At 40.3% G+C, this 18,718-nt stretch overlaps 6 protein-coding genes across 11 annotated transcripts; 3 read left to right on the top strand and 3 right to left on the bottom strand.

The window, feature by feature from the left end:
* Nucleotides 1-362: 362 nt before the first annotated feature.
* LOC18029904 lies at nucleotides 363-4,680 on the top strand. Its single transcript, XM_006413223.2, is given in 5 exon segments — nucleotides 363-773; nucleotides 1,465-1,786; nucleotides 1,892-2,138; nucleotides 2,141-3,239; nucleotides 3,322-4,680. Coding segments are annotated over 4 exon segments (2,592 nt in total). The 5' UTR covers nucleotides 363-773; nucleotides 1,465-1,591; the 3' UTR covers nucleotides 4,373-4,680.
* Nucleotides 4,681-4,780: 100 nt separating this feature from the next.
* Nucleotides 4,781-7,102, bottom strand: LOC18029903 (protochlorophyllide-dependent translocon component 52, chloroplastic). The gene is made up of 7 exons (XM_006413222.2): nucleotides 6,578-7,102; nucleotides 6,273-6,460; nucleotides 6,075-6,160; nucleotides 5,807-5,991; nucleotides 5,532-5,720; nucleotides 5,246-5,436; nucleotides 4,781-5,134 (listed from the first exon to the last, which is right to left on the bottom strand). The coding sequence occupies exons 1-7, from the start codon at nucleotides 7,100-7,102 to the stop codon at nucleotides 4,879-4,881; spliced, it is 1,620 nt and encodes a 539-aa protein (XP_006413285.1). The 3' UTR covers nucleotides 4,781-4,878.
* Nucleotides 7,103-8,475: 1,373 nt separating this feature from the next.
* On the top strand, nucleotides 8,476-10,284 carry LOC18029902 (deSI-like protein At4g17486). The gene is made up of 4 exons (XM_006413221.2): nucleotides 8,476-8,838; nucleotides 9,332-9,593; nucleotides 9,693-9,760; nucleotides 9,843-10,284. Exons 1-4 carry the CDS (start codon nucleotides 8,704-8,706, stop codon nucleotides 10,128-10,130), a joined length of 753 nt encoding a protein of 250 aa, XP_006413284.1. The 5' UTR covers nucleotides 8,476-8,703; the 3' UTR covers nucleotides 10,131-10,284.
* Nucleotides 10,285-10,387: 103 nt separating this feature from the next.
* On the bottom strand, nucleotides 10,388-12,368 carry LOC18029901 (proton pump-interactor 1). Of its 4 annotated transcripts, none has more exons than XM_024149376.1 (3): nucleotides 12,114-12,368; nucleotides 11,538-11,601; nucleotides 10,388-11,389 (listed from the first exon to the last, which is right to left on the bottom strand). In XM_024149376.1, the coding sequence occupies exon 3, from the start codon at nucleotides 11,156-11,158 to the stop codon at nucleotides 10,595-10,597; it is 564 nt and encodes a 187-aa protein (XP_024005144.1). In that variant the 5' UTR covers nucleotides 11,159-11,389; nucleotides 11,538-11,601; nucleotides 12,114-12,368; the 3' UTR covers nucleotides 10,388-10,594. The 4 variants fall into 4 exon arrangements, with proteins under 4 accessions (XP_024005144.1, XP_024005143.1, XP_006413283.1 ...); XM_024149375.1 differs by having other exon boundaries at nucleotides 11,487-11,601; nucleotides 12,114-12,294; XM_006413220.2 differs by lacking the exon at nucleotides 11,538-11,601 and having other exon boundaries at nucleotides 12,114-12,324.
* Nucleotides 12,369-12,610: 242 nt separating this feature from the next.
* Nucleotides 12,611-14,583, top strand: LOC18029900. The gene is made up of 4 exons (XM_006413219.2): nucleotides 12,611-13,064; nucleotides 13,605-13,866; nucleotides 13,951-14,018; nucleotides 14,106-14,583. The coding sequence occupies exons 1-4, from the start codon at nucleotides 12,930-12,932 to the stop codon at nucleotides 14,412-14,414; spliced, it is 774 nt and encodes a 257-aa protein (XP_006413282.1). The 5' UTR covers nucleotides 12,611-12,929; the 3' UTR covers nucleotides 14,415-14,583.
* A 232-nt stretch (nucleotides 14,584-14,815) lies between these two features.
* Nucleotides 14,816-16,760, bottom strand: LOC18029899. Of its 3 annotated transcripts, none has more exons than XM_006413218.2 (2): nucleotides 16,633-16,760; nucleotides 14,816-15,883 (listed from the first exon to the last, which is right to left on the bottom strand). In XM_006413218.2, the coding sequence occupies exon 2, from the start codon at nucleotides 15,661-15,663 to the stop codon at nucleotides 15,058-15,060; it is 606 nt and encodes a 201-aa protein (XP_006413281.1). In that variant the 5' UTR covers nucleotides 15,664-15,883; nucleotides 16,633-16,760; the 3' UTR covers nucleotides 14,816-15,057. The 3 variants fall into 3 exon arrangements, with proteins under 3 accessions (XP_006413281.1, XP_024005141.1, XP_024005142.1); XM_024149373.1 differs by lacking the exon at nucleotides 16,633-16,760 and adding an exon at nucleotides 16,318-16,611; XM_024149374.1 differs by lacking the exon at nucleotides 16,633-16,760 and adding an exon at nucleotides 16,358-16,611.
* Nucleotides 16,761-18,718: the final 1,958 nt, after the last annotated feature.

Raw genomic sequence — 18,718 nt, 5'->3', positions numbered from 1 at the left:
TTGAAGGCAAACTTCGTATAAATAAATTTTTGGGGGTCAAAAGTGAAAAATAAAAAGAGTTGAGGAGGCTGCGAGGGAAAGTAAAGGAAGGAAAATCAAGAGTTGTCCACTGTCCACATGAGGAGCCACTCAAAATTCCACGAGGCCATGTCTTTGTTTGACCATTGACTTTTCTAGCTACAGTAATTTATTTTCATTTCCATATTTGTATATTTCACACAAGAAGAGGTTTGAATAAATCACAAAAAAAAGGGGAAAGCTAACAAAGTGACCATGGAGATGGCAAAATCGTAATTTAATATAACATTGGAGGGTAATGTCGGTATATAAAGGATGATAAATACGTGGTGATAGGGCACGAGGCTCTGCGCTGTTCATCCAAGCAACAATTAGAGAGAAAGCTAAAGGACGAAAATAAAAAGATAATATTTTTTTAATTCTGCTCTGTGAAGACGACGAAAGCAGAAGAAGACCTAGCTTCGCCGCCTCTCTGATCGGCGGTATTTATACTCCGGCTACTGGATTCTCCCTAATTCATCATCTGCTTGATCGATCTTCTTTTCTGTGTTTGACCGAGACTTTGCACTGATTAAATCAATCGGGGAAGAGTGGAAGGCGAGTCGTTTGATATAAATCGAATCGTGCGATTACTTTTTTTGAGGCGAGATACGGTAGATTTTGTTTGAAATTCATCTTGGAGGAGTTGATCTGATCTAATCTCGCATCGGTGGCGGATTTGGTGATTTGAGTGATGTTAAAAAGTTGGCCGACAGGTATATGAAAACCCTAGCTCTTTGATTTCTGCTCTTTCTATATGGTTGATTTCGTGTTCCATCGAGAGGTGGAGATCGTTGTTCATTGATGTCCCGCACGATTCGATCTTGGACGTATGCTTCGGTTTATGTCGGCTACGATACCGCTTCGAATCTCCCCCTTGGCATGACACGGCAGATCCACTAAAGACAATTTTTTGGGGATTGTGGAAGAGGAAGTACGGATCGCTATTTCTTTGACTCATCCATACTCTGGAAAGTCATATATCGTTCTTGCCTAAGCCAGTAGACTTAAATCCGGCTTCTTTTATCTTACCCTTTTGACCCTCTTTGCTTGTAAAAGCAAAAAGACGTTTTGGGCAACGGAGATTCATGGATCTTCCCTTCCTTTATTTCAGAACACCAGAATCGAGTTGTTATAATAGTCTTTGTGCTGAGGGTGTGGCTGTCTCTGACGGTTCATCTAAGTCAGAGACCTACCCATGCGTTCCATGTTTTTATAAAGAAGCCGGTGCCTGTTATATTTCAAGTTACATCCCAAACAGAAGGATTTACAAGCTTTAAAAACTGGAGAAGCCCGTAGAGTCTTAAACTGGCCGTTTGAAATGATTTTTTGTCTGACTAGGCTGCATCTCTTAGACATGCTTTTTTAAAAATCTTTATGGCTTTCTGATGAGATTGTGGCTTTCAGGTGAGGTTATACATTGAGGATTACGCTGGGCATACACCCTTAACTTTCTGGATCAAGTGAAAAGGAAGTGAGGAATAAGAAATTCTAGTTGTGCTGAACCTACGTGGATGGGACTGCACTGAAAAGTATGACAAGCACTGGCAGTTTAGAGCTCAAGGCTACGATCAATAACAGTCTTCCTTGGAAAATGGTGGCTAAAGGTAGTAGGAGTTCCACAAGGCGTACTAAGAAACAAGTTGCACGAGCAGCAGCCCCAGATATTGAGACAGAATACAAGAGCGCATCATGTAAAGCAGCAGAAGGAGATTCAGAATCGGAAAAGGTTCTCATCAGCTTCTTTTCCCATTTTGTTCTGCTATCTTCCATGCTTCTGAAGGGATTTAGTTGGTCTCATTATTCTAACGCTTGATTCTTTCGACAATGGCAGCTTGGCGTTTCTGTTCTAGGTCAGCATTTCGCAGAAACTGCAGGGCATCTTCCGATGAAGAAACGGAGATTCATGGTTCCTGCTCCTTCACCTTTGAATAGGTCCTCTGCTCGCGGTGAAGGCTCACAACATCGTGCAGAGATCAATCATGCTCTGCCTATTTCGAGGTTGAACCCTAATCTGAAGGGCGGGAAAACAGCAGAAGTCTCTGATGATAGACCCGATTGCGGCAGTCATGACTTCTCAAGTAGAGAATCCTAAATGTGGAAGGAGATGTATTACTTACATGTTTTCTTATTCCTCTGGATACACCCAATCTCTCATATGTTGAGGAAAAAGATGCTTTGACCTTGTCTACTCGCATGGAAGGAAATGATTCATCTACTGGCACTCTTGATGTCCCTGGGAAAGATATTACGATTGTATCTAGTGACAAGGTTGTGGAAGGCAAGAGCGAAATCATAGTGCCTCAAAAAGTTCTGGTTGGTACTTTGGGTAGTAAATCGTCTGCTGATCATAGTGAAGAGCATGGTATATTAGCATCAAGTGGTATGATAGTGGCTCAGAATATCGGCATTGCTGTTTCGAATGAATCCTCAACAGAAAGGCCAAAGGAAAGTATGGAAGCAGGTGATAGCGGAAATTTAGCACCTCAGAGTGAGACTGTCATTGTGTCAGAGAATTTATCTGGAGATGAGCGCACGGGAAAGGGTAAGAACTCTGAATGCCTTACAGATGATAGGCTACACTGGGATTTAAATCTTCCAACAGATGCGTGGGGTCAGCCTTGTGATGTAATCGATGAAGCATCCCGAAGATACTCTGATGGAGAAGTCACCGAGTCCGTTACAGAGAGTAAACGTGTAGATGTTAGTAAGGATTATGCGGCTGACCCGATTGCATCAGATGTGCACATGAATTCTCCATCTCTGTCAGGACCTAAGGCTGAAGCCTCTGGTCGAAATGGGAAGGAGTGCCATTCTGGTTATGATTCCCAGTTTGAGGATGGAGAGTTGAGGGAACCATACCCTTGGGAAGAAAACGAGGGTGATAGTGGAGATGTTGAACAAGTGGATTATGGGTCTGAGCCAGAGAATGAGCGGTTCTACTCTTTGGGTGAAGGTAATGAGAATAAGCTAGAGAACGTTGAGAAGGAAATCCTGGCAGAGACAAAGTGTGGAGCTGTCAAGTGTGAATCTGGCAATTTGCATGAAGGAAGTAGCGATATAGAGAAGCATATCGTGGTTTGCATGAATGATTCACATTCAAAAGGATCTTCTCCATCAAGGAGCTTCGGGTCAAAACCATTCAGGGACTTGCCTTCACATGAAACCATCCCAAGGAGAAGGCAAGTTACTTACTGCTGAACCTATTTCTAATTTTATTCATTTTTTTTCTCTTGCTAATGAAGGTATCTCCCTTTTTTACAGGCCTGACAGTTACGAAGAGTTGAGTGAGAGGGACACTGGTCCAAATAAGTTTGTCGGGAGAGACAGATCAGGGATGCGTATGCGAAGCAGGAGTCCCGGGAAAGGACAGTTCGGTGGCTGGGATTCCAAACGTCGCTTCTCGCCACCTCTTAACAAAGGTGGTTCATACGGATTTGGACGTCCACGTCCCAAAACCGTTGTGGAGGGCCGAGGTATGATGAATGGCTTTGATCAGCCAGGGCCAGGTCCACATGGCTATGTTCGTAGGCAGTTCTCAAATGGAGGATACCGGGGTCGGTTCAGAAGGTTCCCAGATGGCGACGGGAATCGTGGTTTCAGAGGCGTAGATCGTCCCTTCCCTGGTGATGCTAACGACTATCCGAGCCGCATGCACAACAACAGGATGAATGGACGGAGAGAAAGAAGCAACTCCCCTCCTGTCTTCAGGAGATTGCACGACCCTCAATCACGGTCCAGGTCCAGAAGCCGTTCCCCAGTCTCATGGAACGGTCGGAACAGAAGTCCTCCCGGGTTCAGGGGCGATGAAAACAGGATGGAGAGAGTGAGGTTGCCGTTCCAGAAACGGTTTCCGCTCGACCAAGATATGGCTTTCATGTCGCCGCCAAGAAACCAACGAAACTCGAGGTTTTTCGATGGAAGAAACAATGATGGTGCTGGGGAGAACCATCATCACCATAATAACCTGAGGGGAAGAAAATCGCCGCCAGGAAGGATGTTTAGACCAGAGCAGAGGTTTGACAACATGAGAAGGGTGAATTCAGACAACACTAATTTCAGACCATTTATGCGGCATAATAGTAGAAGGTTTGGTGATGGTGGTGGAGGCCGAGGGGGAGGGTGTAAATATGAGGGATCGGAGGAGGAGAAGAATGGGAACAGGTATGAGATGGTGCACCGGCCTCCTCCACCTCGACGTTTGGAGGCAATGGAAGAAGACGGTGATAACATCCGACGGTTCAGATTGAACGCAGAGCAACAACAACAACAACAACACTCTGTTGTTTCCAACAACGACAGCGAGGCGTCATAACAAATAACACTCTTTTTAGTCTTTTTTGGGTTTTGGTAGCTTCTCTTTTCCATCTTTTGGTGTTTGGGGTTTAACTTTAAACGGCACCAGAGTTTTAGGATGCCTGGTGATGGTGTTTTCTTCTGGGTTAGGTTTTCCATTTTACCTCAGGCTTCCACTAGATGGCTTCTAGATTTTTGTTGCTGTGTTTTGTTGCTGCTCTCTTTTCCTTTCTTAGAAAGTAGTTTTGTGGAAGAAGAAAAAATGAAAAAGAAATGAAATGTTTCTGCAAAATATTTTTCGTTCAATGTAGTGGTTTTTTGGTTCAACATTTTTTTTTCTTGTTTAACACTCCAAAATCATCTTCTAAGGACAAATATGTACATATATATATATATATATATATATATATATCATCTTGCAAAGAAAGGTTCTAAAGATTTTCTCAAAAAATCTGAGGCACTAGCCCAGGTTTCTTATATTATAACATGAGCAAGGTTCTGGTTATGTACACACCAATATCCATTTCAAACAAGAGCATGGTTGTAGTCATGGTAATGGAATGTCTTGTAGATGAACTGTGATAGCCACTTTGAAGCCGCAAAACTCAAAACAGCCGCCGCAACCACCACGATTCTTGCCACAGTAGACATTGTGATTTGCTTGGTCACGGCCATAACTCCGATCAAAGCAACCGATGCAATTTGCAACATCACCTCAAACGCATTGAGATATTTGTGAGCTTTCTTGCAGCTGCTGCAGTTCTCGACGTGCGACCAATACCTGAAAAACAAATTATGTAGGAAGAAACACAACTTTTTAATTCGGGAACGAGGACGCTTTAATAGTATTAGAACTAGCTTTCATCAAAACCCATAAAGAAGACAAAGTAACCTGTCGAAGAGCTGTTCTCGAGGAGGCGTAGGAGGAAGAAGAGATGGATCAAACTTTCCTCTCCAATCAACTTGAGACCCACTGTACTTGTTGAACCATCTTCTGAATGTAACCACGAGAGCATCTGATTTCGTTGGGATAAAGCAAGCTTTTTGCCAGTTTTCAGGCCCCCTCTCCAGTATCTTCCGCTCCTGCACGATTTCCATAACAAATGACTAATCAGTCCGGTACATTGATCACCCTTTACTCACAACAGTGTGTGTGGATAAGAAAGACTTGTACTTACCTCGACATGAAGGAGGTGCAAATCTGAGTCTAGAATCTTGTTTTGACCAATGTGGAACACCCATCTAGGAACAATCTGATCAATAATTACGCCAAAGTTTCTCGGAAACGTCCATATTAGCCTACTGCGACCTGGGCTGACCGGAATGCATATAAAGATTAACGACAATTTGCGCTTTGACATTGCCGCCTGGATGCAGAACCATAACGTTAGGGAAATAAAAGATGTGAACATAAGCAAGAAACTTTCAGATAACATGTTAGTTTGTCTTTGACCTTGTCAGATGCAGCTGATGTGACAGACTCGTTTTCTTGCTCTGTTAGAGGCTCTGTGGAAGCACGATACACACATGGTGCGATAAAATTAGCATATCCCCATTCTTGTTTTGCAAAGAAACCTTCATTGTCTAGCCTTTTTACGGTGATTTCGAGTGGTTTTCCGCCTTCTCTGTCAATCTTCTCTGCAAGAAAGTGTGAGTGTTGGTACATGGACCTAAAAACATATCAGACATAGAAGTGTTTGAAATGCAAATGATTTATGTACTTTTTGGTTTAGCAATCCGCATTAGTCCATAATGTGCATAGGGAACATGAGCCGGGTCCATGAGGTTTTCCACCAACACATCATACCTGAAAGATTTCAGATTTTCCACAAATAAGATTCTTTGTCGAAATGATGTAAAAGCCAATAGCAGCCAATCTTTCAAAGAAGATAGAGAGAAAGAGAGGTTTTGGTTATAACCCGTAAGGAATATCACGATTTGCCATCATCTTAGTGAATGATGGATCTTCCAACTCTGGAATGTAAGGAGGCTTATTCGTCTCAAGAATATCCTTGTACTTTGGATCAGTGTTTGGCCAAAACCACAAGATCTCATGCTGTACAGTACTTGGGTAAACAGCTACACAAGCTTGCTTGAAAGTGTGGACCTAAATAAATTTAAAAATAATCATTGATCCAACCAAATACACAAAAAGACTCACTTTTTGTCTTTCTTCAAATCAAAACCAGATTATAACATCTTGAAGGAAATGAGATTTAAATACCGGAGGTCCATCAGGAGGTGCTTGAGGTATGAGCTTGCAATCGCCGGATCCGTTGAAGCACCATCCATGGTAGACACACTGCAATCTCCCCCATTGATCGATCCTTCCGTCGGACAACGGAGCAAGACGATGAGGACACGTGTCAACCATCACTTTCCACTGATTCTCGTTCCTGTCCCACCAAACCACCAAATCAAGCCCCATAACTTTCTTCCCGTGTGGAACCTTCTTGTCCAGATCGCAAATTGGCATCACTGGGTACCAATTCGCGTACCAATCGAACTTTTCCGACCCGGAATCGGGTTTGGGTTCAGCTTCCGGCGGAGAATTCGTTGAGGTAGCGATCGATGACGGTGGTGATGATGAAACTGCGGCAGTAAATCGATTGGATTTCGGCGGTGAGGATTTGGAGATAAAGGAGTATGGAGAAATGGGTCTTTGATTGGAGAAGGAACTTCTGAAACGAGATTTAGGTTTGAGGATTCGGGGCGATGGAACAGTGCATGCAGCAAGAGCAGCTTCCATGGTTGAATATTTGGTGGTGTGTGGTGGTGACAACAGAGCAGAAGAAGGAAATGAAAGGAACTCTTTTTATGTATCGAATAATTTTAATCCAACGGTTCACATTCTCTCTTCGTTTTAAAAAAAATCAGGATTGAGATTTTACGTGGTTAATGATGCTTTCCCGGAAAGATTGTTAAGAGCTACATATGATAAAAATTCTCAGATGATTACTAGACCATTATGAGTAGGTTAGAAACGCAAACTAAAAATCGAACAAATAATCGTGACGTTGCATGAAAAGTTTCAAACTCAGAATTTTGACATCTCTTTGTATTCTAAATCCAAGACATGTTCTGGTTTAATGAAAACTGTTGCTGTGGTTTTGAATACTCACCGTCGCCGTTGACACCGCGTAGATATTCTTAACGACATAGAAGAGATAATCTACTCGACAAAGCAGAAAATGAGAATCGCTGAAGCTGACGTGGTCTTGTGGAAGCGTCGAAATGACAAATTCAAAAGTTCAGCTCTAAGGACACATTGAGCTTAATCAGAACAGTATAGCCAATATGTGAGTGGGCAAAGGGGATCTGGTTCTCCCGCGCAACATCAAAGTTCACATTCATAGCTTGGTTAGCGATGCATAACCGCCTTGTAACAGGGGATCGGATCGCTCGATGGAACACTGGAGTCGATACATCCTGTGTCTTCTGCAGAACATCACTAGAAACCCGCAATCATCTCTTCTTCGAATGCAGTTTTACCGAGAGGGTGTGGAGTAACCTAGTAAGGAAGCTTCTTGCACCTGATTACACCAACAGCTGGAACGAGATTCTAAACCAGCTGCAGGAGCACCCGCGGGAGAAAACTCGGCAATGGTTATTTCGTTACACCTTCCAGACATCTCTATATTGGATATGGAGGGAGAGAAATAACAGAAGGCATGGTGAACCGCCAACAACAGAGGGGCAAATGACTCAATTCATCGACAAGCAGATCAGAAACAAATTATCTTCTATCAGAACCATGGGAGATACTCATTACGACGAAGAGATGGTGATATAGTTTTCAACACGATAACCATTTATTTTGTTTTCTGGTTTAGTTTGTATTTATAGCTTATTCACATACTCTCTCTAAAAAGCTGCACTAGTTGTAAAAACGTTTTCTTTTTTGAATAATTTAACATACTATTCAAAGAAAAAAAACTGAACCGGTTCATTGGAAGAGAGAAACTGTTTTTTGACAGGTTGAGTATAGAAGAAAACGACGTCGGTTGCTCGAACCACAAGCAAAGCAAACAGCAGCATATCGGTAGGACAAGCGAGGACATAAGGGTCATTTCGCCGGGACCCCCACCACCGTCGCACCAGTTTCTTCATCTCCCACGTCGTCTGAAATTGAAAATATCGGTAGCAGATAAATATAAACAAACTCAAAATTTTCCTTTTACATCAAAATCTAAGCACAAGAGTCGTTTCTTTATAGTCATTTCGGAGAGATCTTAACGAAAGTGGATTTGCAGTACGAGTCTTTTCGTTTCCTTCTTCACCAAAGGCTATACAGAGAATCTGCGAGCGCAAATTAAGGTTCAGGGTTATCTGCTAGGGAGAGAAGGATTCATGGCGGATGTTATTCTGCACATATACGATGTGACAAACAGTGGATCGGAAAAGACTAACAACACCATTCTTCAGATCAACAGGTTCTTCAAGGACGGTATTGGTCTAGGAGGCATATTCCACAGCGCCATTCAGGTACTTCACTGCCTTCGATCTTCGTCTCTAGTCTATCAATCTACATGCGCACATGTATCGATGATGTCTCTGCTTGGTTTTATGTACATGAGTGGATTAGTGTGAGTTAATTGGAGAATTTGACGACATTATGTGCAAAAACGTTGCATTCTGGATTTTTCCAGATACTTTTGGTTTGATCTGTGAGGCTCTAGTTTAATGGTTTGTGGTTCTACAGGTCTCTGTAAGATCTGGAACTTAAAGTTGCCTTTTTCTCCCCTGAAATTCAAATCTCGGTTTCCTAAGTAATTTTGGCAACTTTTCATGGTACAATGGGTGCGATGAATTCACATTTGAGTCATGACAATATGGTTATCTTAGAAATGAGGCTACTGAAGAAAGCAATAGCTAGTGCCTTTTAGATGAATATTGATTGACTTTTTGGTGCCGTTTAGATGAATATTGATTTTGCAGAGAAGAGTAATTCACTGGCATCTCTTATGATTTTGTGCAGGTATATGGAAACGATGAATGGTCTTACGGGTATTGTGAACAAGGAACTGGTGTATTCAGTTGTCCTAATAGCAAGAATCCAATGTACACATATCGTGAGAAAATTGTTCTTGGGAGGACAGATTGCACAATCTTCATGGTAAATCAGATTTTTCGTGAGCTAAGCAGGGAATGGCCAGGACACACATATGATCTCTTGTCCAAAAATTGTAATCACTTCTGTGATGTACTATGTGACAGGCTTGGTGTGCCAAAGCTCCCAGGTAAAAGCTATTATTTGGGGAACCTGATTGAGAACCAGTGTGCTTATGTATGTTGGTCTTGTAGGCTTACATAACTGTTTGGGTTCTGTCTCTTAACAGGTTGGGTGAATCGCTTTGCCCATGCCGGCGACACAGCCTTAGAAGTTGCAGGAAACACAGCAATGCGGGTGAGTTTTCTCTCGTTTTGCTTCTCTGCAAGCTAAACACAACATTATGGGTGTTTAATCTTAGTAAAATGGGATTTTGCAGATAAAGCAAGCCAAAACTGAACTAGTATCAGCTAGTAAAGTGGCTTATCGCTTCCTTTCGAATGTTACCTCGAATGGCTCCAACGGCTCTCCACAACGGCCTGGAACCCTCGACAGTTCAGACAATGGGACCTTGAGAATGCAAGGCACTTGGCTCAAAGGGTTACTTAACACTGCAAAACCCTCCACAAGTACACAGAGAGAGAACAAAGATGAAGATGCAAATCATGCAATCACCAGTCCGCAAAAAAAACAAAGCCGTGACTCGGAGGTTCTATTGTTTCAGTAGCAACCCGATCCACCATGATGCATTCATTCGGTTAACTGTATATCCACCTGCCCAAAAGTTGCTCATCTGTATCCATTACTTTGTGCCTCCACTGGAACCATTTTTTTTTTTGTTTTTCTGATTTATGCAGAACGTGCGACTTTGTTAAGAAGATATTGTTCAACACGTTGTTACAAAGGTCTAAGCAAGTCCCGGCATATGCATTTTCAAAGGGTTTACTAAGAAAATGTAATAAAAGTCAGCCTGCGATTCAGATATGAAGATATTTAAACATGTATTGATGAATAAAACACTCGCAATGCGTCTGTAATGATACATGGAAATAAAACACAGTATAAAGAGAAAAACAACAGAGCATTCTCACACCGAAGCAACCAAAAGGGTTTTTGAAATAAACAACAATTCGCTACTTATACTAATACACAAGCTTATTTTAGCAACCACATCTGGCTTCATGGCACTTGTCATCCCCGGAACATCCCGTTGAACAGAAAGGCGTTCCCCTCAGTGTTTTCAGATATCTTTAGCGACGAGACAGCTTGAGCAGCAATCAAATCAGCTGATATTCCCATATTGTTATCCCAAGCATCACTCCTGAATGGCGACCAGTTTCTATCTCCTAGTCCATAACCGTTTGACACAAACCCAATCCCTTGAACCGCATAGCTAGCACAACTTTGGCGAGGAACATAACTGGCTTTGTCGTCTCTAAACAGATCCATCTTGAAACCCTTTTCATCGCCAAGCGTGACTCGAGATGAATCATCAGAATCTTCTCCCAGTAGGACGTGCAGAGCAACAGCTTCTGCGATTGCAGCTCCTTCTTCATCTAACCTTCGTTGTTCTTCCAACTTCTTCTGCTTCTTCTTTTCCAGCTCAGCCCGGATGGCTGCAGAAGTAGCGAGAGCTTTCTCCAGACGTCTCTTTTTCTTCTCAGCTTGTTTGACACGATCAAATTCATCTTTAACATGTTTCTTCTTCCCTTTCCTAGCGACCGGCTGAACTTGCTTGCATAACGTGTGATCCATGATTGATTTGGCTATAAATTCTATAACTCTAACTAAATAGCTGCACTAAACTCTCGATGACGTAGAGGATCTCGAGAACTACACCCACTCTGGTATATAGGAATACCTCATCGTGCGGACAATACAATCCCAAAAAGAAACAACTGGAGACAGCTCAAGGGAGACGTTGTAAGAATTTGCATTTGGATTCTTTGGTCCTACTTTCCCATTCCCCTTAGACTCGCCCATATTCTGCATTGACAAATTACTGATTAGTTTGAGCTGCTTAGGAGAAACACAGAATCACACAACATCAATCTTAAAGCAACAACATAGTTTTAGGACAAACCAAAAACATTCAAATATGTAGATGCAAAATATGCCACAAAATATCACCAACCAAGCAGACCGGCATGAATGAGTTACAACACAATCGTTCTAGGGACCTAAAAAGACACCAAGTCCTGAAAAAGGTAAAACAAAATCAACAGATAAAATAGATTTGAACACACTCAGTCAAAAACAGCTCAAGATGGCTCACACAAATGGACTTGATCATCTTAATGATTAGTGAAACCCTAATTGCCAAGAGCAGGATCAAATTTGAGGAATTCATGTAAAAAGCAACGCATATAAAGGGCATTTACAGAAAGAGTCAATTCCACGGCAAACTTGCGAATAAATAACTCACAAAGAGTCAATTAGACTCGTATCAACTTACACGAAAGAAACCAGATCTGTCTCAGAAACTCATGCTACATCAAACCTTTAACCTCGATTTAACAAAAAACAACATAAATAATTGGAATTAACATCGACTAATTAGGTTTGAACCCATAAATTAGCATCAAGTCAGATGAACAAATGAAGCTAATCGAAAAAAATTCTAGAGAGAAGTCAAATTCGATTAAGGGAAAAATAATCTAGGGGAATTAAAGATAAACGGAGCAAGAAGATGATGAAATTCGATCCAAACCTCTACAAAATGGCATAGAAGCAGCTGCCTCAAAGACCTCCCTTAATTGGATAATTCACAGAGAAAAACTCAAACGCGTAAGTAAAGTTGGTGTTTAGATGCAGAGGAAAGTAGAGCGAGCGATAAATCACATAGTCGAGCAAAAGAAAGAGAGAAAAGATTTTAACAGATCGCTCGTATTAAAAGAGACGAAGATGGAGAGGATCAGAGGATAGTTACAAAGAAGAAAACGTAGACCGTCTCTATTTCATCTAATTAGAATAGGGCACGTGTCGAATGATCTCTGACTTTTTCGCAATGCAAGTTTTCAATTGGGACTTTGAGACTTGGCCGGTGCGACCTCGTCTAGTGGGACCCAGCAGTAGCGATAGAGCTATTAGCAGCCGTTAGATTCGATGTCGGTTTTGTTCGTTTCAACGGCCGAGATTATTACGATTCCCAACTTTGCAAGAAAAGAAAAATAAAACCGGTTAACCGATTGAGTAGCGCGGTAAAACCACGTCGCTTGGTGGAGCAGTAAAGAAGCAAATACGCAGGAAAAGCGAGGATAGAAGAGTCATTTCGTAGGATCCCCACCACCACCGCCGCACCAGTTTCTTCATCTTCATCTTCTACGCCTGAAATCGATAAATCGGGAGAACAATAAAACAATATTAATTTTGCTTTAGACTCGTTTCGGAGGGATCTAGTAGTGGGATTTGTTGAAGGAAAGTGGATTTGGTACGAGTCTCCTTCTCCGTTGAAGCTATAGAGAGGATCTGCGAGCTCTTCTTTGGTAGGAATTAGGGTTCGTGTTATCTGCTTGGGAGAGAATTCATGGCGGATGTTGTTCTATACATATACGATGTGACAAACAGTGGATCGGAAAAGACTAACAACACCATTCTTCAGATCAACAGGTTCTTCAAGGACGGTATTGGTCTAGGAGGCATATTCCACAGCGCCATTCAGGTACTCCAACTTCTTCTCTAGACTGTATTCTGTAAATATACATGTATCGATCATGTGGTTTTGCGAACATGAGTGGATTTGGTTTGTGTTCTTTGTGAAAATGGAGAATTCTGGATTTTTCCTGCTACTTTTTTGTTTGATCTGTGAGGTTCTAGTTTAATAGGTTATGGTCGTACAGGTTTCTATAAGAATTGAAGCTTAAAGTTCCCTTTCCTTCTCTCCACTCGGGATCTTGTGTGTGTTTCCTAGTAATTTTGGAAACTCTTTTTAGGAGACTTGTCAAATTCAATGATGGCTCTCGTTTACTTGATTGATTTTTGACCACTTTCTCATTATATAAGTCATGAAAGTTAATGTGAACTTAGAAATTAGGTATTTGCTAAATCAACGAAACTACAAGCGCTTGACTTTTGGTGTCCAAGTTAGTGCTAATGAGTTGATGACTTAGGTCTGTACATGTATATAAGATTGGATTATTCTTGATATTTTCTTGTGCCTTTTAGATGACTGTTGGCTGTTATCTTTTATGAATTTGTAAAGGTATATGGAGACGACGAATGGTCTTACGGGTATTGTGAACAAGGAACTGGTGTATTCAGCTGTCCGAGTAGCAAGAATCCAATGTACACATATCGTGAGAAAATCGTACTTGGGAGGACAGATTGCACAATCTTCATGGTAAATCAGATATTGCGTGAGCTCAGCAGGGAATGGCCAGGACACACATATGATTTGTTGTCCAAAAATTGTAATCACTTCTGCGATGTACTTTGTGACCGGCTTGGTGTGCCAAAGCTCCCAGGTAATGTCATTACTTAGGAACCAGGGGTGTGTGTGTGTTGGTCTTCAAGGCTTACGTAACTGCTTGGGTTCTGTCTCTTAACAGGTTGGGTGAATCGCTTTGCCCATGCCGGCGACACAGCCTTGGAAGTTGCAGGAAACACAGCAATGCGGGTGGGTTCTCTTTTCTCTCGTTTTGCTTCTCTGCAACCCAAACGCAACATTATGGGTGTTTAATCTTTGTAAAATGGGGTTTTGCAGATAAAGCAAGCCAAAACTGAACTAGTATCAGCTAGTAAAGTGGCTTATCGCTTCCTTTCGAATGTGACCTCGAATGTAACCAACGGCTCCAATGGCTCCCCACAACGGCCTGGAACCCTCAACAATTCAGACAATGGGAACTTGAGATTGCAAGGTAGTTGGTTCAAAGGGTTACTTAACACTGCAAAACCCTCTTCAAGTACAGAGATAGAGAACAAAGATGAAGATGCAAATCATGCAATCACCAATCAGCAGACAAAACAAAGCCGTGGTGACTCTGTACCGATCCACCATAGTGCATTTGGGTAAATGTATATCCATCGGTTCCAAAGTTACACGCACTAATCTCCTCATCTGTATCCATTACTTTTGTATCATCATTGGAACCCATCGTTTTATTTTTCCAGCAAAAGGTGTGATTTTGTTAAGAAGATAACATTCAGCACGTTGTTACTTGCAAGTCTCAACATATTCATAACGCCTCTGATTTAAGGGTTTATTAAGAAAATGTGATAGGATTAGTTGCAATGCTGTAATATAACTCAGAGCACACTTAGTAAAAGTAATGCTTTTTCTTAAGATCAAAAGAAAAAAAGAAGGCAGTTGATGATTATTGAGCTTACTTTTAACATTCAGAAAAAAGAAAAAAGATGAGCAAGTAACCAAAAAAAAAGAAAAAGAAGTTTGCAGTGCATGAAAATAATATGAAATTTCGGTAAAATTAAAAATTTTAGATTAAAAAAACAGATATGAAATCACATACAAATACAATGAGAGAAGCCTAATTTGTATATCTTCTTACTCAGCCAGAGTAAACACTTGCTGTGTACAACTCAGAATACACGTAGCATTGTTACAAAAACAATGCAAAAAAAAAAAAGCACAAGATGACATCTGTTCTTAACATCAAAAGAAAAACAACAATGTGAACTCTTTTATCTGATAAGGGCTTCTAAAAGAAAGTTTTAGCAGCCGAATTTGGCACCATGGCATTATTGGTCATCCTATTGAAGACAAAAGCGTTCCTATCAGCAGTATCAGATATCTGTAGCGACGAGACAGCCTGAGAAGCAATCAAATCCGCAGAGATTTCCATGTTGTTATCCCAAGCACCCCTCATGAATGGCACTGACCAGTTACTATCCCATAGTTCATAACCGTTTGACTCAACCCCAATCCCTTGAACCGCATAGCTAGCACAGCTCTGGCGAGTAACATAACTAGCCTTTTCGTCTCTAAACAGATCCATCTTGAAACCCTTTTCATCGCCAAGCATGACTCGAGATGAATCATCAGAATCTTCTCCCAGTAGGACGTGCAGAGCAACAGCTTCTGCGATAGCAGCTCCTTCTTCATCTAACCTTCGTTGTTCTTCCAACTTCTTCTGCTTCTTCTTCTCCAGCTCAGCCCGGATGGCTGCAGAAGTAGCAAGAGCTTTCTCCAGACGTCTCTTCTTCCTCTCAGCTTGTTTGATACGATCAAATTCATCTTTACCATCTTTCTTCTTCACTTTCTTAATGACCGGCTCAGCTTGCTTGCACACCCGGTGGTGATCCATATTTGCTTCTAAAATTCTAATTAAATAGCTGCACTAGACACTCTATGACGTAGAGGATCCTCAAGAACTACACCCACTCTGGTATATAGGAATACCTCATCGTGCGGACAATACAATCCCAAAAAGAAACAACTGGAGACAGCTCAAGGGAGACGTTGTAAGAATTTGCATTTGGAATCTTTAGTCCTACTTTCCCACACCCCTTAGACTCGCCCATTTTCTGCATTGACAATTACTTGATTAGTTTGAATTTGCATAGGAGAAACACACAAGCCTAATTCATTACATCAACCTTGAAGCAACAGCATTTTTTTTTAGTAGCATTCAAACTTAATAGAAGTAACAGTTCTGGATGCAAATACGTCGCTAAAATTTCACCAACCAAGCAGACAGAGAGCAAATGACCACAAGATTGAGTAACAACACAATTGTTGTTCAAGGGAACTAAAATAGAAGTCAGCTCCAAAGAAGGTAAAACAAAATCACCGAACGATTTATATACATTTCAAAATAGTCAACAACAACAAGATATAAGAACAATACAGGCACAGAAAAGTAAATCTTGATAATATACAAGAGTACCATCAAATTTCAAGAACCCATATAAAAACATACAAAGAGCACGTACAAAACTAATCAATTAATGAATTAAACCTCAAACTTCAGGACCGAGTCTTAACCCTCAGAAAATTACTCAAGAAGAAGTAAGTAGACTACTACAGTGCATAACGATACGAGATCGCCGAGAAACAATGAAGCTACAAACAATCAACTGGCAAGATCTGCCTCAGAAACTCAAGTCGGATCAAAATTCAATTGTATAATTAGGTTTCAACCCATATATAAGCCTTATTTCAGAGGAACAAAACCAAATCGATTTTTTTTTATAAGAAAAAGTCAATTCGATTGAAAAGATGTACGCAAATAAAAGATAAAGGGAGCAAGAATATGATGAAATTCGATCCAAACCTCTACAAGTTGGCATAGAAGCGATAAGCTCAAAGATATCCACTAATATTATCGGATAATACAGAGAGAGAGAGAGATACTTTGCTATCTGAATCCAGAAGAAAGTAGAGAGAGAGATGATGATCAACAAGAAACTTAAAATCGTCTTGTAATTATCCAATTAACGTAAACCACGTGGCGAGTTATGCCTAGAGGCAAATCCTACAATTCTCATTGGGACTTGACCGGTTACAACCTCGTGTCTCGATGTTTCCTCGTAACAGAGTTATTAACAACCGTTAGATTAGATCTGGGTTTCGTTTGAACGGCTGGGATTTCGGTTTCAACTTTCTAATAAAAAACTTGGCGGAAATGCAGTTTTTAATGTTACCGTATAACAAAATAAACTACACTTAAAGAGTGACCAACTTGACAAATTATAAACGCTAATGTCATTTTGTTTCACTCCAAATCTAATAAAGAGGATTTAAAACAAAACAAAAATCTAATAAGATATTAGCAAGTTTTGCATTAACGGTTAGAAAGATAAAAAAAAAAAAAAAAAATCGCTTGATCTTTAGTTTCTTCTGGTATGTTCAGAAGTGATTTTTATACACATTTTGGGTCTTGCAACTCATTTGGTTAAACAACTGACACGAGCTGTTTGACTAGCAATTCGGGTCTACACAATAGATTTATTGAGGGATGTTTCACCTAATTATAAGCTACAACAAACTCTTAGATTTTCTTAATAAAAAAAAAAACAACTCTTAGAGAACTATTTTACCAAAAAAAAAAACTCTTAGAAAATTATCATCAACACAAGAAAATATGTCTCATGTATCTAATCTCATTAATTTTTGAAGAGTTGGGAGGTTGTTTTCTCTGTTTCTTCGTTCTTGCTAAGTCTACCCATCATGACTATTTAGAAATGAGAATAATACAAACTGTGAACCAAAATTGAATTTCTAACTTAGTGGTACAAACTTTTCTTATTTACTTTAAGTCCAGTGCCACAAAAAAAACAAAAAACTAATTTTCTATCGTTTGAACGCTTCTTTGATGCGTAAAATTTTCTTTTGTTTTTCAAAATTTTCAGTGGCTTTAAGCTTTTAGCGTCAGTGCATGTCGCTAAGACACGTTAGCAAAATGGGACACCTTAATTCGATTGTTATCGAAAGGAAAATGGGCACTGCAAAACGCGTGAGTTTTTTTTTTTTTTTTTGTATTTGGATAGTCACGTAAATTTTTTTTGGTATGAGATAGTCACATAATTAATCGTCATTTTTGTCACGTTTGAAAAAATTATGGTCATTTTGGTCGGTGGAGTGGCCACAAAGCATATTGTCATTCGTCCACGAATGAATGTTAAACTTTACAAAATGTGATTTATTTGGATTGATTATTCATTACTCATTAGTGGGTTATTGGTTATTATTGGAGCTTCTTCGTCAAAATCGTACCGAACTTCCTATATATATATAGGAAGCTATCATCGACTTTTGTTTGTATCGCACTTTTGTGTCATTATCTAATTATGCTTCCACGCCACCTCATCCTCTCAAATATAAATAATCACAAAATATTAACATATCCCTTATCTCTTGGGATTTAATTGGAAAGTGTCGTGGGAGTGTACATAATAACTTCCACTTAGAATAATCGGTGAGCATGATGAGGCAATATTGTGATGTATCCACTCAGTGAGTTAGTTATAATGGACATGCTAGGCACGTAACACGTATCCATACCTTTACCTTTGAAAGTCATTTCCCTTTTATGATCTCACCTGCTAAGTTCTTATTATAGAAGATCGAATGGTCCATATTATAATATATGGCTGATCAATGTATGTTTGATATGGCAAACTATTGTATAGTTGATGAAAACTTTTGACTGAACAGTAGTAGCTTTTAAAGCAGTAGGGTTGATATTGATCTCAAAATACTTGTTGACTGTTCACCTTAATTCAGACCCGTCTCCTTATTCATCTAATCATCTTATAGATTTGCATGTTCTTTTTCACTCATAAAACTATGAAAACTTCTGTTTTCTGGAGTGTTAAGAACATTTATTCCAGTTCTATAAAATTCTAAATCACAAAAAC

This window comes from Eutrema salsugineum, unplaced genomic scaffold, assembly GCF_000478725.1.
Source record: "Eutrema salsugineum unplaced genomic scaffold, Eutsalg1_0 scaffold_1, whole genome shotgun sequence".
NCBI classification, from domain to species: domain Eukaryota; kingdom Viridiplantae; phylum Streptophyta; class Magnoliopsida; order Brassicales; family Brassicaceae; genus Eutrema; species Eutrema salsugineum.
Note: the sequence above shows the minus strand (reverse complement) of the source record. Positions and strands in the feature narration are given on the sequence as shown.

Bases quoted from the DNA above. Each gene is read 5' to 3' on its own strand.
- LOC18029903 (XM_006413222.2), bottom strand. From the start codon at position 7,102: ATGGAAGCTGCTCTTGCTGCATGCACTGTTCCATCGCCCCGAATCCTC. The intron at 5,992-6,074 runs GTACATAAATCA...ACTTTCTTGCAG, and splicing joins GCGGATTGCTAAACCAAAAA to AGAAGATTGACAGAGAAGGC. The intron at 5,135-5,245 runs GTTACTTTGTCT...TTTGTTTTTCAG, and splicing joins CGAGAACAGCTCTTCGACAG to GTATTGGTCGCACGTCGAGA.
- LOC18029902 (XM_006413221.2), top strand. From the start codon at position 8,704: ATGGCGGATGTTATTCTGCACATATACGATGTGACAAACAGTGGATCG. The intron at 8,839-9,331 runs GTACTTCACTGC...GATTTTGTGCAG, and splicing joins TATTCCACAGCGCCATTCAG to GTATATGGAAACGATGAATG. The intron at 9,761-9,842 runs GTGAGTTTTCTC...GGGATTTTGCAG, and splicing joins CAGGAAACACAGCAATGCGG to ATAAAGCAAGCCAAAACTGA.
- LOC18029901 (XM_024149376.1), bottom strand. From the start codon at position 11,158: ATGGATCACACGTTATGCAAGCAAGTTCAGCCGGTCGCTAGGAAAGGG.
- LOC18029900 (XM_006413219.2), top strand. From the start codon at position 12,930: ATGGCGGATGTTGTTCTATACATATACGATGTGACAAACAGTGGATCG. The intron at 13,867-13,950 runs GTAATGTCATTA...GTCTCTTAACAG, and splicing joins TGGTGTGCCAAAGCTCCCAG to GTTGGGTGAATCGCTTTGCC. The intron at 14,019-14,105 runs GTGGGTTCTCTT...GGGGTTTTGCAG, and splicing joins CAGGAAACACAGCAATGCGG to ATAAAGCAAGCCAAAACTGA.
- LOC18029899 (XM_006413218.2), bottom strand. From the start codon at position 15,663: ATGGATCACCACCGGGTGTGCAAGCAAGCTGAGCCGGTCATTAAGAAA.